The sequence below is a fragment of the Callospermophilus lateralis genome, chromosome 9, assembly GCF_048772815.1.
Source record: "Callospermophilus lateralis isolate mCalLat2 chromosome 9, mCalLat2.hap1, whole genome shotgun sequence".
Classification (NCBI taxonomy): Eukaryota; Metazoa; Chordata; class Mammalia; order Rodentia; family Sciuridae; genus Callospermophilus; species Callospermophilus lateralis.
Genome location: NC_135313.1, coordinates 107,414,136 through 107,432,905, shown reverse-complemented (window position 1 = coordinate 107,432,905; position 18,770 = coordinate 107,414,136). Strand labels below are relative to the sequence as shown.

Genomic DNA, 18,770 nt, shown 5'->3' with positions numbered 1-18,770 from the left:
GCCTGCTGATGTCTGATTATTTGGAACCCAAGTGCTCAGGGCGTAATGCTAGAGCATTATGTGCAGGGGCTCATTCAGAACATCATCTTGTGAGCCAGTTAGAGGTTGCAGCCACAAACTCCAAACAACTGTTCTATTGATGCATCTGGGAAGCTTAGCTGTTAAAAGCAGAAACAAAACCTAGGAAACTGTCCTTATAGACAGTACAAAGTAAAGAATTAGTGCAACCTGCCTGCTTTTCTGCAAAGAGCCTGTGAGTCCTTTTGGGTAATAGAATCCCATATCTGTAGGTAAAGAAATAATGTATTAGTGTATCTTAGTTCGAACTAATTTTCAGGCAGAGCAAACAATTGTCCAAAGTACACGCCAGAAGGAACTGTGTCAGTCTGTAAGCCTGTGGGGCAACTACTTGGATTGCAAAGATATAACACATTTTCTCCTGTGGGCTGTTACAGTTAGGATATTACTCTATGTCTCCCATTAAATCATGGATAGAGCTATTTTATGTGACCACTGTTACACAGAATGGTTTAAGTGAGACCAGTTTGGAGGAAGAAAAGAAAATATTGATATTCGGCAGTTTTATGAGAATGTAAATCAAATCCAAAGTTTGACACTAAAAAAAAAAAGACTAAATTACTTATGGTGTGAATTAACTTGGCTACATTGTTCCTGATTCAATACATGACTAGCTCCATCCTGCTTTATTTTATTTGCCAACAATAGAATAGTTATGTTGTTTGACTTTAAATTATGAGTTGGAATGAATGTTTAAAAGCTAAAACATTTTCACAGTAATGCTGTTGTCAATTTGTTTGAAGTGAAAATTTTTTGTCACTGTTGTGGTCACCTATGAATGAAAAGTTCAAGGAAGAATGGAGCATCAGCTTTGTTCTTGTACATGGTAATTCTTGGGGAGACTTTTGAACTTGAGCTTCACTCAAATATTAATAAGAATACCTTTTCTCCAAAACCATAGTCAGTTTCAGTGTAGGCCTTTTTTGTTTTACTTAATGTAAACAAGTTAAATTTGGAAAAGCTACCGATGGGCAAAAACAAAACCAAAAAAACCCTCTTGTGCATACAGTTTACTAATAAATCATGGATAATGGGACCCTCATCATTTGCTGCTTGCGGTATGAATGCCTCCTAACCAAACGCTGATGACAGCCTGTGTTTTAATTTTCTCTGAGACTTGCTGGTAGCCAACTGTCATGAAGGATGTGCTATTTTGTCAATATTGAGTCAAAAAACAATTAAGCTCCATGAAAACATTCTTTCTATAATCTGTTCTGCTACACTAGACAGGGAAACAAGCACAAATAGTTTAGCAACACCAAAAATAAATTTGTCACCAAGAAAAAAAAAAAGCCCAGTGTGCTGCATAGTCCTGGGTTGATGTGAGGATTACCATGGCGATCACATATCTGCCATGCTGTGTTACAATTGGGCGTAGTGGTGCATGCCTGGGATTTAGGAGGCCTAGGCAGGAGAATGTCATCCCCATCCTTTTTTGGTTTTGTTCAAGGTCAGCCTGAGCTACTCAGCAAGATCCTGTCTCCAAATAAAAAAAATAAAAAATATCAGGGACGTAGTTCAGTGCTAAAGCACTCCTGGGTTCAATTCCTAGTACTCAAATTCTAAAAATTGTAATTATAATTTCCTGATTCCAGTTACCAGATACCACTATATCCCAGTCATCTAGCTTTGCAAGAAGATTCTTAGAATATTTTTTATTAAATAAATGAAGGAAGAAATTATTGTGAAAAAGTACCTTATATTTAGGATATTTAAATATTCTGACTTGGTTATTAATTCTGAATTAACGAATTCTTATAGTTTACATACTGGCCAAAAAAAAAATCACCACTTGAATACTTTGTCTACCTTAGTTTTACCAGCACTAGCTATGTAGGTACACAGCTTTGTGGTTACTGTGAAGTTTAGTAGGTGATTGGTTTCAAGTGTCTTGAAATCTGCATTCACACACACATATATATAAATGATGAATAGCTATGTGAATAAAATTCCAGATTTTTTTTCTTTCAGTACCAGGTATTAAATTCTGGGGCGCTTAACACTGAGCCACATCCCCATCCCTTTTTAGATTTTATTTAGAGATGGGGTCTCACTAAGCTGCTTAGGGCCTTGCTAAATTGCTGAGCCTGGCTTTGAACTTGCAATCCTCCTGCCTCAGCCTCCAGAAATGCTGGGATTGCAGATGTGCACCACCACACCAGGGCAAATTTCAGATCTTTGAAATCTCTGAGACATGTTACTGGTTTTACATGTGGCCTTGAGGTCAAGCAGTGTCGCCTGCTTTCTTAACCAGTTGCTGAAAAGGACTAGAATTGTCGAGATTTGTTGAGATTGATCAAGACTCACCTCCTTGGGATGGACCCAGCTTTCCTCGCTATCCTCAATTACCTGAAGACACTTAAGATTCTGTTAGTACATCAGAAAGAATCATGTTGGATAGTTTATGGGAAGAAACTCAAAATAATAATGACTTTTATTTTTCTCTCACACAGAAGTTCAGACAGAAACAATGTAGCCCCTTAACGTCATCAGGACCAGGCTTATCCAATTTTTCTACCCAAATACATTAAATATATTACTTCCACTGTCAAGGTAGCTAATGAAGCTCCAGATGTCACTTTCATGTCCCAGACAGAGAAAGGAAAAAGTCCTCTTCTTTTTAGATTTCCTATAAGACCCCCCCAAATAGTCTGCTTTTATATTATTGGCCAAAGTGTTGTTACATGGTGACCCATAGTTACAGGGAGACTGGGAAATGTGGTTGGATTTGCCCAGCACCCCATCCTTGGAGTTTGTTCTGAGAAAGGAGGAAAACATGGGTATTAGAGGAAGGAAGTAACTACCCGGTTCTATTACAGGTGGCAACCACAAGAGGATGGCGTAAGGGGGGATGCAGAGAATCGAGATGTAGAGGAAACAATGTGTTGACCCCAAATGAGGCCATTCAGCTTTCCCTCTTGCAAGTAATTTTAAGCAGCAAAACAGTGGGACAGCAAGGGAATAAGAAGGAGAAGAAAAGGACATTGTAAATCAGCAAAGTATTGCAACTGTGTACAGATAATTAGGATCATGTTTTGTGCACTGTGTCGTTTTTTTTTTTTAGCCTTCTTGGGGGTACTTTACATATGAAAGGGTATTATTTTTTTCCAAATATGAAAATGTGAAAGTCAAGGTATGAATGATCTTTCCAGCTGAACCATTTTAATTAGCAACAAGGTCACCTTCGGAAATAGCAAAATATGACCTGGAAGGATAGGCTTATTATGAAAAGAATCAGGTCTTTTGGAAGTAAAGGGAAAAGATGGAAGTGAGGAGGTAATTAGCCACAGCGGGCTGTGGAGTATCTGTTGGTAAATTACAGTTCATGCGCATAAAGTCTCATTATTATAAACAGCAACTTTTTTTTTCTTTTTTTTTTTTTTTAAAGGTAGCCAACCAAGTTGTTCAAGCTCTGCTCACTCAAAAGGTAGGTCACTTTCCGCCTTGATTTTTTTTTTTTTTTCAAAATGCTTCTGTGAATAGAAATGCAACTCACATTGTCAAACCAAGAAATTGTGATTGATAGATGCAATACATCTCTATTTATTCACTCTGGTTAAATTCATGGGTGTTTTAGATGGCACGTGAAGTGACATCAATGAATTGACCAATAGAATCGTAAAGTACTAACTCTGGGTAAAGCAATAGGAAGCCTTTTGAAAATGAAAGATTTTGATGTACCCAAAGGAGTAGCAGACTCTTTATATTTTTTTTAACTTAGTAAAAATGAACTTAAATATGTGGGAAGATTCTTCCAATTTCTGTGAGATGAACGTCCACTTAGGGACAGCATTCAATGGGGCCTAAAACCCAGCAGAGGCCTTTGAGTTCTGGGAAGTGACTTAACTTCTCTGAGCTTTAGTTCCTCTGTTGTAGGGCAGGGATGACAGTTCCGTACCCCACCCTGGGGTGCTGCATGATCCTACGGATGGGCGGGGTAGAACAGTTCTTTCATGTGTCCATCTGTGGGGAACATGAATAAGGGGTAACCGCTATGCAGCAGGTCTCCTCCTGTTCCCCCACTGTTCTGCCTTCAGACAGCATAAGACCATGTTAATGGAGCAGAGTGGATCAACGCAGGTCATCGTTTGCCCAAATTTGGCTGGTTTGGTGAATTTTACTGAGTGTTTCCCCATATCCCGTGGAGGCTAATTGCTAGGTCCCTCAGATTTTATTAGTTCTGATTTATCTTTCTGTGAAACAGAGACACTTCCTGTGCAGCAAGATATCTCCTATCCTGCAGCACTCTCAGAATGATGTGACTCATGAGAACAACACAGTTGGTGCTCTCCCAATTTTTTTTTTAATTAAAAAGAATTTTATCAGCAATTGACAACTTCTCAGGCACATACCTAAATATTACTTTGATTTTTATACTGTATAGATATTGTGATGTATAGATATTTTGATAACATTTTTGCTAGGCCTCTTTCCCACCCCTTCTGTCGAAGTGTCATGTTTCCTTTTGCAAATAGTTTTGACTGCTTCAGATTTTACTCTAATATTGCCTAATTGAAGAGGTTTGACTACTTTTATAAGGAGAGTTAGACTTAGTTTCCATTGTGACAGATATCCAAAAGAGTTGTGGCTTAAATAAACTAAAATATTATTTCTTTCTTACATGTAAATGCCTATGGAGTCAGTACAGGGCTGGTAGATAGCTCTAACTCCAGGATGTCTCTGGCTTCTATCTTGCTTTTCCATGGGAGATAGCCCCCATTTCTAAAGTCTCCTAATAGCTTAAAATAGCTGTTTTAGCCCCATCATCACACCCACATTTCTGTCAGGAGAATTAAAGTCTCAAGTGTACAAAGATAGTAAAGAGCTTTTATACCAGCTATCTTCTAACGGAAACTTCCAGAAGCTTTCATAGTTCAATGTCCATAATCTTTGAACAGGTCTTAGCCACTAAGCCATACCTAAGGAGGCTGGAGAAGGTGCATCAGATCAGGAAGGCACCTGACCATTTCTGCCACAACATATTTGAATGTCTTTTCTCTTTCAAAGGCTTTATCCCTATTTTCCTCCTGTTGAAAATTATGTTCATTGTATTACAAAATTCTAAGGAATGGAGATATGTTAGTTAGCTTCACGGTGACCAAAATACCTGACAAGAACAAATAAGAAGGACAAGTTTATTTTGGGCTCGTGGTTTCAGACATTCAGTCCAAGGTCAGCATAAAATAGCTGCTTTAGCTCCAGTTATCACACCCACATTTCTGTCAGGAGAATAAAAGTTCGAGGAGTACGAAGATAGTGAAGAGCTTATTTATACCAGCTATCTTTTAAAGGAGACTTCCAGAAGCTTTTGTAGGCAGAACCATCATGGTGGAGGGGAGTAGCAGAGGAAAGCTGTTCCAATCATGGCAGCCAGGAAGGAGAGAGAGAGAGAGAGAGAGAGAGAGAGAGAGAGAGAGAGAGAGAGATTGCTCAAGGAGTTAGGGACAAGATATAATCCCCAAAGTAACATCCCAGTGACCCATTTCCTCCGGCCACACCCTACCTGCCTGCAGTCCCACCCAGTAGTTTATTTAAATGATTAATCCACCAAATGGATTAAGCCAGGAGGTGATGATCCTCATAATCTAATGATTTCACCTCGGAGATTCCTGTGTTATCTAACACATGAGTTTTTCAGGGGACACCTCATATCCAAACCATAACAGAAGAGCTCACTGTTGAAGCTCTGTGTACAGCTGATGGAAGACTTTCCATGCCTGTCTCTTTAATGATACCTTCGGAAAAAGACAAGGAAGTTGTCTTGTACAGTAAAAAGGAAAATGGGACCCTTCAGGTCAGCCACAAAAAAGTAGCTACAAATCCAGGTAATAACTAGTAAACAGATAAATCTACTTTGGTACAGTTAAGCAGTACGACACAGAAAGATGTGCCACTGTGAGACAGCATACCTCAGGGACATCACAAGGCAGGGAGAGATGCTGGGGCTTTTGGAGATTCCAAAAGAATCATGTTCTGCTGAAATGTGTGCCTCCTGGTTTTTATAGGGACTGTAAAATTGCTGCCAAAAAAAAAAAAAAAGACAAAATTTTTCTATTTAATTAAGAGCACAATATAGGAAATAAAATGCATTCCAAATGCAGATGAGAAAACTAATTCTAATGCAGATGTAGTATGCACAGAGTTAAAAGTAGAAATTTTGAGTGATTTATCCAAATTGCACATATGCACAAAAATCTTTGATGTGAAATAATAGGCAAACTGTACTCTTTTAGAATGGATCATTACTTGTGATACACAGGCAAGCCTGCCCTGGCTTCAGCTCTCGTGCAGGAAAATAAGAAAGTATTTTTCACTTTTCACGGCATTATCATGAATTTTTCTGGACCACCATCCTGAATAACAGAGTCCACCAATGTTGATGGAGGAAAAAGCCATTTTATTCCCGCTCACTTATTTTTTTGTTATATGTACATACAGTGTTCTGCTCAAATAATTCAGTTTAATCTCAAATACCTGTGGATTCTTCAGGCACGGTGGCCCATGCCTATCATCCCAGCAACTCAGGAGGCTAAGGCAGGAAGATCCACAGGTTCAAGGCCAGCCTCAGCAATGTAGCAAGAACCTGTCTCAAAATAAAAAAATAGGAAAGGCTGGGAATGTTGTTCAGTAGTTAAATGCCCCTGGGTTCATTCCCCAGTACCAAAGAAAAAGGAAAAACAAACAAACAAACAAAAAAACCTGTGGATTTCCTCAAAAGAACTAACTGTACCCCTTTCAATCAATAACAGTAAAGTGACAGTATAAAGCCCAGTTCAGTTTTATTTATGTCTCTAAATCATGGGTCCAGGTCTACAAGTGACAGTGAAATCAATAATCTAAGCTAAACTCCTGTTTTCATCTGAAATATACTTTATCATCATTAAGTCAGTTACATTTGCTGAAAATGTAACTCCTAGGTTCTTCAATGTTTTATTGCTATTAACATCAGACTTGGAAGAAAAGCATTTTCCCCACAATTAATTTTCCTCCAAATCAACAATCTCATCTTTATCTGCTTGTTAGTAAAGTAACTAAATATTTATATGATGTTTTCTCTTCACCATTATAGAATCAAGCTAGTGTGTGATATAATCAAGCTGTGCAGTTATTCAGATGAAAGCAGAACAATTCTCTAGCTTTAAAGAACTCCAGCATCCTGTATATTTCCCTTGGGGGAAGGGGCAGTTGGACAATGGTCTATGTAAAATCTGGTCCCTAAAGAGGGTCTATTCATATTTATTGGGCTAGTAGTCATATCCAATATCCTACACGGAGCACTTAAAATAGATTATGTTATTTTGTTCTCACTGCAACCCTGTGAGGCAGGAATAAGAAAAAACTTTTCTCAGTGTGCCAATTACTACAGAGTGTCAGAGTCCATACACCCTCTTACCCACTGCACCATTCTGCCTCCATGATCCCATTCATTCATTTACTGTTTTTCCCTAACCATAGGTCAACAGGGAAAGAAAGGGTGCAATGGAAATCAACACCTGGATTGAAATCCAGTGGTTAGTTATGAACACAGAGAATAACAAGTCCATAATCCCATATGCCACAGCACTCACTATGTCCTCTGCATTGTCCTGATTTAGTCACACATTTGTTCTAGAGTCAAGGCCGGCCTCAGCAATGTAGCAAGAACCTGGAAATGTTCAGTGGTTAAATGTCCCTGGGTTCATTCCTCAGTACCAAAGAAAAAGGAAAACATAATACCTTTCAGGCATCTGGTATTGAAGTCTTTGGTTAGTCTAAGGTATGAGCAGCCTTTTCCAGAATGGCATTTCATTTTATAGAAGCCTTAGCACATTTGGCAGAGTGGGAGGTATCAGTGACATCTCCTTGGGATGTGACAAGAAGAGGCTGGTAGACTTGGTGGCCATTAAGATTCAGGAAACTAGCTGGATGCAGGAGTGCAGGCCTGAAGTCCTACCTAGCTATTCAGGAAGCTGAGGCAGGTGGAGAGGTGCTGTCTCAAATTTTTCAAAAGCGTTGAGTGTGTAGCACAGAGCACTTGCCTATCAACATGCGAGAGGCTCTGGGTTCAATCCCCACTGCCAAAAAAAGAGAACTAGAGAACTAAGAGGTTGACACTTGACAAGGCATCCATGAAGTCAGTGAGACATCCCATCTCTTGAAAAGCCCAGTTGTATGCTGTGCCTTGGTTTATCGATGTGAAAGCTGAGGCCTATTTAGAATGATTTACTCTATCAAGGTCATGTGTGTAACAAGGAGCAGAGCCCAGGCCCTCTAATCCCCAGGCATCCCCAATATGGCATATTCCCATGATGGGCATTGCCTTTGAATAGGATACCGTTGTAATACCTTACCTGATAAAGCCGGATTTAAATAGTTTTCAACAAGACTTTTATGAGAAAATCAACATATATCCTCTTTCTAAGCCATCAGCATTTTCTTTCTTTTTAAATTCTGAACTTATTAGATAGAAGTGTAATGCATGGTAGTGGAATTTATTGTGAAATATTCTTACATGCACATAAGCATTTTTAAAAATTGACTTTAGCCTTGAGCCGGTAATGGTCTTACTCCTCATGTGTATAAAGTAACTACACTCCCACAGGCCTGTATAACAGTGGGTCCAGAATCTTCTTTCAGCCCAGGTGCAGGTGAAACTTACCTGGATTACAAGGTAATTGCAGTTGCATTGCCTGTATTTGGGTGAAATTGTGGTTTGGGACCATTAAGATGACAGGGGCCCTTTACATTTGTCTATCATGTTGCTCCCTTCAAGGTCAGCTATCGTCCTTTTGTCTCTATTTCTGTTTGATAGTGACATGTGCATTGAGAAGAGAACAGGCTTGGCTGCTTTCTCAAACCCAGAGACCATTACATTGATCTTAAACATAGTGAAGTCTTTGACATTATTTCCGCACAATAAAATTAACCATCACACTCCCTTTTTATATCAGAAGAGACAGAAGAGATAAGAAGGGATAGCCTTATATTTTTCGGCAAGTTCTACCTGTTGATGTCTGAGATACAGTTAAGGAATGAGCAGGAAAAAAAAAAAAACCAAAAAACCATGTTGTGAGAGGGGACAGATGGTGCAGCCCCCGCCTACTGTCATGATCCCAGACTGTGACATCCAAACAGAGGAGAGTTGTTTGATTTCTAAAGCTTTACTGAGGAGGCTATTTTAGGTCTTGTCTCTGGAAGTGACAGGGTCAGAAGAGTTGCTCCCATACCCAGTCTAAATGTGTCTTCTGCTCCTTTATGTCATCGGATTCCTGTTGTGAGCACAGAGGAAGCAAAGGCAGCCAGCTGCTACCCTTCCAGGTACCACAATGGCAGTCAGAGGTGCTTTTCTCTCTCTGTCCGCTGTGATAGTGCCTATGTGTATGCACACAAACATATGTGTGTGTTTTTGTTATGACTGGGATGTAATGGGATAGTGACGATCTGGCATACCCGTGACCATCTGCAGCATAAAGGAACATAGTAAGAATGTTTAAAACAATACAAACAATTTTTTCCTGTCTGCAAATTTTCAGGCCAGCTCAATTTGTTTCTCGGTGATGTAAGACCAGCATCACATTTCCTTTGTCCCCTCTGCCATATGCTGCGCTGGATGAGCAAAGAGTGATAAACTGAGAGTTCTCAGAATGGATGGGCTGTGTTCCCACTAATGAACTAGAGAACTACTATACTTCGAGTTGAATGAACTACTTTGCCTTAAGTTTACTATTAACGGCTGTTGAAATCTGGCTACTTATATAAAAATTCTCTGTAGAGGATATGGATATTTTCTTATCATTATTTTACTCATTTGAGGACTCTTCTGAGTTTTTCTCAGCTTTACTGCTGAAAATTGCAAGTGCTGTTGTTTTCAGGTCCCCTTTTTTCCTTGCAAATCCACACTTGAATGCTTCTGTTTCCATATCACCACCTACAAATGAAAATGACTGTGTTTTCCTAGCCAATGGGTACTATTAATATTTATCTACCCCACAGTCAAGTTTTATTAATTGCTTAATTAGTAATAGTGAAAACAATTAGTGTTATACGCATGCTAAGAACAAAAATTAGCATAAGTGAAACACAGAGGCTGAATTCTAAAGAAACAAGCAAACATGGCCTTGTGACTTGAGTAGGAAGTAGGTCCTGACAATGGCCTCTGCCAAAGGAATGAGTACCCCGGAGTACAAATGCTCAGTCCTGCTTCTCCCCTTCTGGACCTTGTTCCCAGGTGCATCATTCCAAACATGATTTCAATTTTTTGTCCCTTACATTCTAACAACAAATCATTTGAAAACATCCAATGCATGAACATCACCCATTTAGCTAAAAGGGGGAAGAGAATATAAACTGTGCAGTGAGCCACACATTGAACTCTTTCTTTGCCCCTTTGAAGTAGAATTAACCCTACAGGATACGATGGAGTGTGCTCACGTACAATTTCAGCAATTAGAACTCTCTAGCCTTACAATTAGGTTGATACAAAGTGGTGGATCAGGCCCACCCACCTCTGTGACCACCATCATGCCCTGGGTATCAGAGCTGTCACCTGGTGCTTTCCCTTCCTTGCAAGAGCCTTGACTAAGGCCTGTCACTGCCCCATGGCAGAATACAGACATCCACAAACTAGAAGTGTTGAGAAACTTGAACTCTATTCATCATCATGCCTATCCCTGGAGAATAGAACCACCATTGTCATTGCTTCTAGCAAAGTAATTACAAACATTTATTAAGCTCCTAGTATATATGGTGCTGTGCTAGACGATGGAATGAAAAAGAATGTTAAGAGCAATATGCTTGTGTGGTTGTTTGTTTTGTATCTTGTGCTGGCCTGTTGAAGGAAAGGTCATTTAATTGACAAGAGAAGACTACACCACACACAAAAAAATGGGATTAATACATAAATATTATATGATAAATATCACAGAGGAGACATGGGACTTATGAGAATTCAGGAAAGGGAGCAGTCTTTGGGGGATACCATATGAAGTATCAGAGGGGAAAAAGTTGGAAGTGGACTTCAATCAGCTGGCCAAATATGGTCTGGAAGAAGGAGATGAGAAGAGAAATTGATGGCAGATAGGAGAGGATAGCAGGAATGTATAGAGCTTTCAGGAACCACAAGCAAAAGAGCAGAATACATTTTTTTAAAACATTAGGAAATAGTAAAAAAATCAAGTCTGAAATGTAGAAAAGGATACGCTTTTGAAGGCATTATTCTACTGAGTCTGTCTTGAACCTCATAGGGAAGGTGCAGACAATTAAGCCCACAAATACCTTTATCCCAGATGCCATAGGAAGGCAGTTCCCTGGTGGGGTTCCTAAAGCTCCCCAGTGTCAGCTCCCTACCTGTGAACTGGGGAATACACTATTCAAAAGAGCTACTCTAGCTCCTCTGAAAAGTTGCCCCGGTGGGTTGACTGTATTTCTTCTCTGGCACTGAGACCCAAATGCCCCCAAAAGATATGTAAATCCACTGGCTGGACAAATTGTAAGTGCCTTTTAAAAGCCTTCACTTCAGAGCTACCCCCTTTCCCACTAAATGCTTCGCTGACTCTATTAGCCAAGGCGCCAAGCATCTCAACTCATTTCCACAAATGACATCGAAAGACTCCATCAAAAGTGATAGTTTCTTTAGTTCATCAAATCTCTATTCATTGTGAAAACATTGTTGTCCTTGTGATTTGTGCTTTGTGATTGCTTTCATGAAGACAGTGAAAAGGCAGAATATATAGGTGGAAACTTAAATTGACTTTATATCGCTAAGATTTACCGTCTTCAAAAATAGCATGCTACCTTAATGCACTTCTGATTTCAAGGTGCTTTTTTTTTTTTTAAATTGGCCTTCTCTGCACATAATAATTCCATCAAACAATGGCCTGTGGAAGAAAATGTTGTTTGTGATTTATTTGGGGGGACTTTGAAGAATAAAAATCCTATTTTTTTACTAATGTGTCTGAAATGTATAAAATATGATTATAATATGCAAAGATGTCTTTCCATTATAGACATTTCCCCCCCTTTCAATGTGTTTGTTGTAGGATCTAAGGGAGGAGTGTATAAAGTTGAAAACAAGAGTGTTTGATTTGGAACAACAGAACCGAACACTAAGCATCCTATTCCAACAGCGAGTCCGGCCAACTTCTGATCTGCTCCTGCAGGTATGTGTTTACATGGAAAACAGTCTTTGCTGCTGAAATGCTATTGATAGGAAGTTACTTGATTTCAAAAATCACCAGCATCTCTAGAGGCAAGGCATAGTGTACCAAAATTCCAATCCTTCCCTGTCTCCGGAGATGTCATTAAAGTTGAAAATCTTTTAGATTCTTGACTTTTTTGAAAGCTACATGCAGATAAAGAAATGTACCAACAAAGAATACACAGGTAAAAGAGACAATCCAAGGGTGTCCTCCAGTAAACTAAGTGGAACCATGGAATGAACTTAGGAAATAATTGAGAGCTTTGGGGACTAGTATTAGGAACCATGCCTTCCATGGTAAGCAAGAGAGAGTTTTATGTAATGACAAAGCACATTTCTGTATCTCCAATTCTCCATAATAAAAAATACAACTGGGATTTATTTTTCTATAATCGTTCTCTCTCTTTAGAGTCCCTCTTCACATCACTGCACTTCCTGGATTCTATCTCAGTATTTTTGCAGGTCTTTTAGTTACTCTAACTGAACTCTTTCTTCATTCTCCTCCATAACATGGAAAGTTGAATCCTTTTGAAGTTGTCCCTGACAAAGCACTGAGGAATACACTCCATGGCCGGGAAACACATGAATTGGTAGAGGGAGCTTGCAGGGCCAAGCTTTGCTGTTTCCCATCTTTCTGATCCTATTATTGTGCATGTTTGCTCACACAAGTCCCTCAGAGCTTTTCTCAGAGCTGTTCTGGACTCAGCTGTCAGAGGGTGCACTCACACTTCACAGGCGCCTTGTGCAATTTACAAAGGGCAACCCACAGCTGCTTGGTCAGGTGGCCAAAAGGAAGGCCCTTCTGCACCCTCTGATCATCTAGACTACACTGCCTAGCACTGGAACCAATAGCCATGGAGTGCTATTTAAATTTTTCCTTATAAAATTGACATGAAATTAACTCTATGTTCATATGTCAAACTAGCTACAGTCCAGATATTCAAATTGGACAGTACATGAGTAGAATATTTTCATCATCGTAGAAAGCACTCCTGGACAGTACTTTTCTAAATGGCCCAGACTTTGTAACTAATTTACCCTCCAAATTTTGGCATGAACATCTTACGACTCCTCAGAGAAATAATGGGAAATTGCAATTCATTTCAGAGAAAGAAAGATGTTTGGTAAAGCTGAATATCAAAATGTAATTTGCCCCCCAAATTAAAATAAAACAGCTCTCTGAATTACAAAATAGATCTCATCTCTTAAATTAATTTCCTCTCTGCTTTATCTGTTAGAGCATAATTCATAATTTATGACTCAAAAATTATGGTGGGGGAGAGAGGGAAGTCATTTATCTCTATTCTATTTCCTGGTTCCAATCACAATAAATGTTTGTCATAAGGGATCTTGCATTTGTAAAAAGTCATGTTTCTTTTGCAATCTCATAATCAAGATCCAATATTATAATTACTCTTAACAGCTGTTAAATCTTCACAAAAATTTTCTTGTTTCGCCTGTTTTAACTTAAGGCTTTTCTGGAATATTGTTTAAGGATCTGCAGTCCCTACTTATGAATCATGAATAGTTGATGTGCATAGTAAACACATGTGCTGTAGATATTTAAGCTTTTTAATTGGCTGTCAGGAATTTCTTTAATCCATGTTCAAATGGCAGAGGATGATGTATATCCTTGCAACAAAACTCGGTGTTTATTGATCGGGTATTTTCTGTCAACAAACTTTGTACTCTCTTCTTTAAATAGTTTTCACTTTGAGGAGCCATTCTGGTTTAAATAATATTTATCACAGATAGGCTGTTAACAGTTATGTGAAGAAGAATGATAGAAAGTGGAATGCCTGCCCTCAAACACAAAGCCAGTTTCATCATGGGGACAGGTGAGAGAGAGGAGACTAACCTGAAAATTAAAACCTTTACATTGGTAATGAACTTCTGTATTGATTTCAATTTTCAAAATGATATCTCTAGGAGAATGAGTGATAACAAATTAAATTAAGAAGAACACCTCTCCAGGCATGGTGGTGCATACTTGTAATCCCAGCAACTCTGGAGACTGAGGCAGGAGGATTACACATGCAAGGCCAGCCTCAGCAACTTAGTGAGGCCCTAAACAACTTAGCAAGACCCTATCTCAAAATAAAAGGGACTGGAGGTCCCTCTATTAAAATCACAATTTAAGCTTAGATCCAAAGAATTAATAAGCCAGTACAGCAAATAAAATTTAAAAAGTCATATTCTTACAGGTACTGGGGTCTCTAATTGATCTTATACTGAATCTACTTAGTCAGATTAACCAATACTCAACATTTTTTCCCTCTTACAAATCATACTGAACCATACCTTCAACTTAATGAATGCTGGCAAATTAATGAAAAGCTCTCTACTTAATCATATTTACTTCTCTTACCAATTGGCTTGAATGCCCAACAAGAATGAGTTATGTTTGTATCTCAATTTGTTTATGTGAGGAATACTTGTCATGGTAAACATGTAATTAAGAAATTAATAATTAATTTCATAACACAGTATATAAGCCAATGAACTATGATGCAAAATGAGAATTGTTTCTAAAAAAACAAAGCCAAATATTTCAAAAGTATTTAAAGGCAAGTTACTAAAAAAATCAGTGTTCATGACCAAAATAAATATAGGTATCTGCCTGTCCAAATTTGTTGGATCATACTAAATGTAGAGGGATTCCGCATGCAAACTGCTCTTCCTATGGTTTTAATGGAAACTCTGATAATAGGATCTCTAGGCAAAGAAGTAGCCTTGGCCTTACCAAAAATGTGATTGAAATGCATAGTGCTTACCACATGTCAGTGCTGTTCTTCAACAGTTACAGCATTTGCTAATTTAACTTCTTACAGTCCCATGAGGTAGGACCCTACCTTTGCATTCACTGTGGAGATGGGGACACAGAGAAAAGCTTAGTTACACAGGTGGTATTGCCAGAGTTAGGATTTAAATCTGGAAATCTCATGCAGTCAAGTCCATTCCTTCTTGACAGTCACCTCCATGTTCCCTCTGTGTGGAACATGAATGAGCAAGAGGACCATTTTGATGACTTCCTGCTCTAAGTGACATTTTGATAGACAGAGTGATTGGTCCACCTGTGACCAGGTCATATTGGAAGGTCTTCTGTAGTGCAATCACCATGCAGAGCCTGCTATATTCACATATTTCTGAAATGTTCCTGGTCTGTGGCATCTAACATTTCCCCTCACCTATGTGTTCTGCCTTTGTCTTGTTTTGGACACTGTGTTATCATTGTCCTGATAGGATATTCTTCTCATATTTTCATACTAAGACAGTATTTTTTTTTGGTCTTTCCTTTTTGATCTGATATTTCAAAGGGTCCTACACCCACATCCATAGGCCAAGAGGGAAAGTAAAGAATGTTATAGATCATTTACATAAGCAGTGGAGTGTCTCGCAGCTTAGAACCAAGGTGCAAAAATATACTGTCACTTCTCAGAGTACTTTTTTTCTTTTTGCTAGTGCTTTGTTTTATATTATATTTCAAATGAAATGAGAGAGTTTTTAAATCCTATTCATTTCTCTCCTCCTCTGAATCATTATTTTCAGAGTGTAAATCTGTCCATGAGTCTGATTTGGCAGGACACCCCACACTCAGCCCACCACCTTTTCATAAGCAGTACATCCCCATCTCTGAAATCCAGCCTGTGCTGCCCTGTTGGGGGATCTTTCAGGGTTATGGCGGTCCTCTCTGAACTTTCCCCCAGCTGGAGGTCATGCAGTGTTGGTAGTCCATGCCACAGTCCATGGCCTGTGTGGGATTATGGGATCCTGGCCTCTCGTAACAAGGACAGTCATCCAATGCAACTTAAGTAATTAGGGGTTTCTTGATTACTTTTCATTTCAGCCTGGTAGTAATCTGTTGTAGACCTAGGCTGAGTGTGGCATTTCTTCATTGTCCATAATACATGCTCAGTGTAGTCTTGGTGATGGCTTAATACTTATATAAATTTTTTTTTCTGGAAAATTGGGAGGGGGTTCTAATCCCAATAAGATTATACTTTTCTTGGAGAGAATACCATATATCCACTTATATGTATCTGTGCCAATCCCCTGCACCTGGGAGCCCAATTCATAATGTTTAAATTGTTTTATTCTAATACACACAGGCATTTATACTCTTTGCTGTTGCCACTGTGTAATGAACATCACCACACAGGACTATCTGGATCTAAACAGTCAAGTGAATGGCCAACATGGAGATACCTTTTTAATGATCACTCAGAGAAATTGGAAAATGTTAGACACATTATACAGTTTTTGGTGTGCGTATTTTGTTCAGAAAAGTCTATATATTTGCCTTTTGGGTATTTTCAAATATACATGGTTGAAGTAAGATAAGAGGAGATCATTAAGAGAGCTTTATGATAATTTGGTTTAAGCAGTAGAAGAGAGGCAGGGGAGTGAAAGCGAAGATAAAGGTTGGCTCAGTGATTCATGAGTTCTGACAATGGAGGCTTTTCATTCTGATCCACTAGGTCCTCTCTTGAGCCATAAGCTAAGAAGGAGTCAAGAGATGAGGCAAGAAAATCCACACAAGCTTAGAGCATCTGCCTGGCTTCTCACCTGCTAGGATATATGCTTGCTTTATGAGTTTCTTGAATTGATAAACTCTGCCCCTCACCTGCTCATGTGGCCAACCTGAGAGGTGCCAGCCCTGCCCTGCAAACGTGATATCTAATTTTCAAAGACCCTTGGAGTGACAGGAATAGCAGCTCTGTGTTGCTTCAGGGATGCTGAGGAACACCAGGGTCCAGATGGCAGAATATCCTCAGGCAGTGAATCTGCCATGCTGCGTCATCAGAGGGCTTTGGTGGCTTCATTATGGGCATCGGTCAGACATGAAAACATGGAGAATGTGCAGCAGGGATTCTGTCTCACACACAAAGCACTGGACAGGATATTAACTTGTCAGAGGTGCAGAAAGTGGCCTCTCTGAAAGGTAAGGGACACTTTGAGAGATCACACAGCTCCTGGAGGGTAGGACTTTAGATGATGAGAGGTAACACAAGACACAAATAAGAGCAGTGCAGAAGACGTGAAAGATTCTTCAGGGTTAGGGCAAAAGGGGATTTCCTCCCTCTTCATAATGCTTCCAGGGCTCTCCGTAGACTTGCCTAACCCTCAAGAGCTTCATATTTCTTTTCTTATTTTTTCCCTAACACAAATTCTTTGCTCTAACCAAGCAGAAATACTTTCCCTCCACAGAGCATGACATAGGTTTCCTTTCAACTGTTCCATTTTGTATGTCATTTCTGGGTTCCCAGTGCTACTCCACCCCCACCCTCATTCATAACCCACTGGGAGCACTGGAAGTATGTCAGTGCTGGGGGGCGCTCTGTGCAGAAGCACATGTCCTCAAGAGCCTGTGGTCTCCCAGTAAACATGAAAGTAGAGTAATGTGTCAAAGAGACACCTGGGATGCTACAGGGGTGGGCAAAGATAGGTGGAAGCTTAACTCTGCCTGGATGGGGTTTTGGAGAAGGACCAGCAGGGGAAGCACGCGGCTGGGTGCACAAGGGAATATAAATAAATGCCAGATCTGCACAAAGACTCCAGAGGGTCTGTCTCCTTCCAGTCCTTTTGCTAAATTCATATGTTCTGGAAATGCTTCTAAAATAAGAGCACAGTGCCTTCCCCCCTCCTCCTTCAATCTCCTGGGCACATTCTGCTCACTGTCCCAGCCTACAGTGGTATGTGGATGTTACTTTGTAACAATGCTGCAGTGATTTTTTAATACACGTTTGCTCTTCATTCCAAAATCAGCAGAGAGTTTGTTGTTGTTGTTGTTTTGTTTTGTTTTGTTTTGTTTTTAAACAAGTCCAGTCCCCACATCTTGACTGAATGCTGTGCTATGATCAGCTGAGTATCAGGTGTTCTAGAAGGTGCAGCTGTCTGTTATAAGGAAATCAAGGTATGATTTTTATGATGTTTTTTGTTTGCTTGGACCTTTATTTTCTTGGTGACTCTTGATTTTACTGATCTTTGGATCCTTCTGATACATAATTTGCACAAATGTGACCCTTTTTCAATGTTATGTGAAGTAATGATTGAGTGAACCTGTGAAGAAAATGGGAACACTCGTGTCGGAGGAGGTAGAGGGAGGTGGCTGCACAAATGAAGTGACTTCCAGGGAAGGAAAAGGGGATATAAGTGAAGGCATTGTGTCCACAAGATGAAGAAGGCAGATTTTGAAATATTGTGTTTTTTTACTGAAGTCTGGATGATTAGGGAAAATTATCTCACATTTTAAGTGAGCTCTGGGTTTTTATTGTTGTTTTAGTTGCTTATTCTGTTTTAGTTTTTCCTTTTATCTCTTCCTTTTGGAACACGTGTTCTATCTTACACTTTTGGGTTTCCTATAGCTGTAGGGAATGACATTACGTGGGCATGTCTTTGGCCAGAGGGACACATGTTCCCATATGGTTTCAGGGGTATGAGTTTTGTTTTATATTCGCAGGGGATACTGGGAATTAAACTCAGGGGCACTTTGTGAACACTGAGCCACATCCCCATC

At 39.5% G+C, this 18,770-nt stretch overlaps 1 protein-coding gene across 1 annotated transcript in view; it reads left to right on the top strand.

The window, feature by feature from the left end:
* Positions 1 to 18,770, top strand: part of Nckap5 (NCK associated protein 5) — a 795,495-nt gene that overhangs the window by 603,645 nt on the left and 173,080 nt on the right. The window contains exons 8-9 of the mRNA XM_077110321.1: positions 3,467 to 3,505; positions 12,096 to 12,215. Of these exons, the coding sequence (XP_076966436.1) occupies positions 3,467 to 3,505; positions 12,096 to 12,215 (159 nt within the window). The remainder of the gene's footprint in view (positions 1 to 3,466; positions 3,506 to 12,095; positions 12,216 to 18,770) is intronic.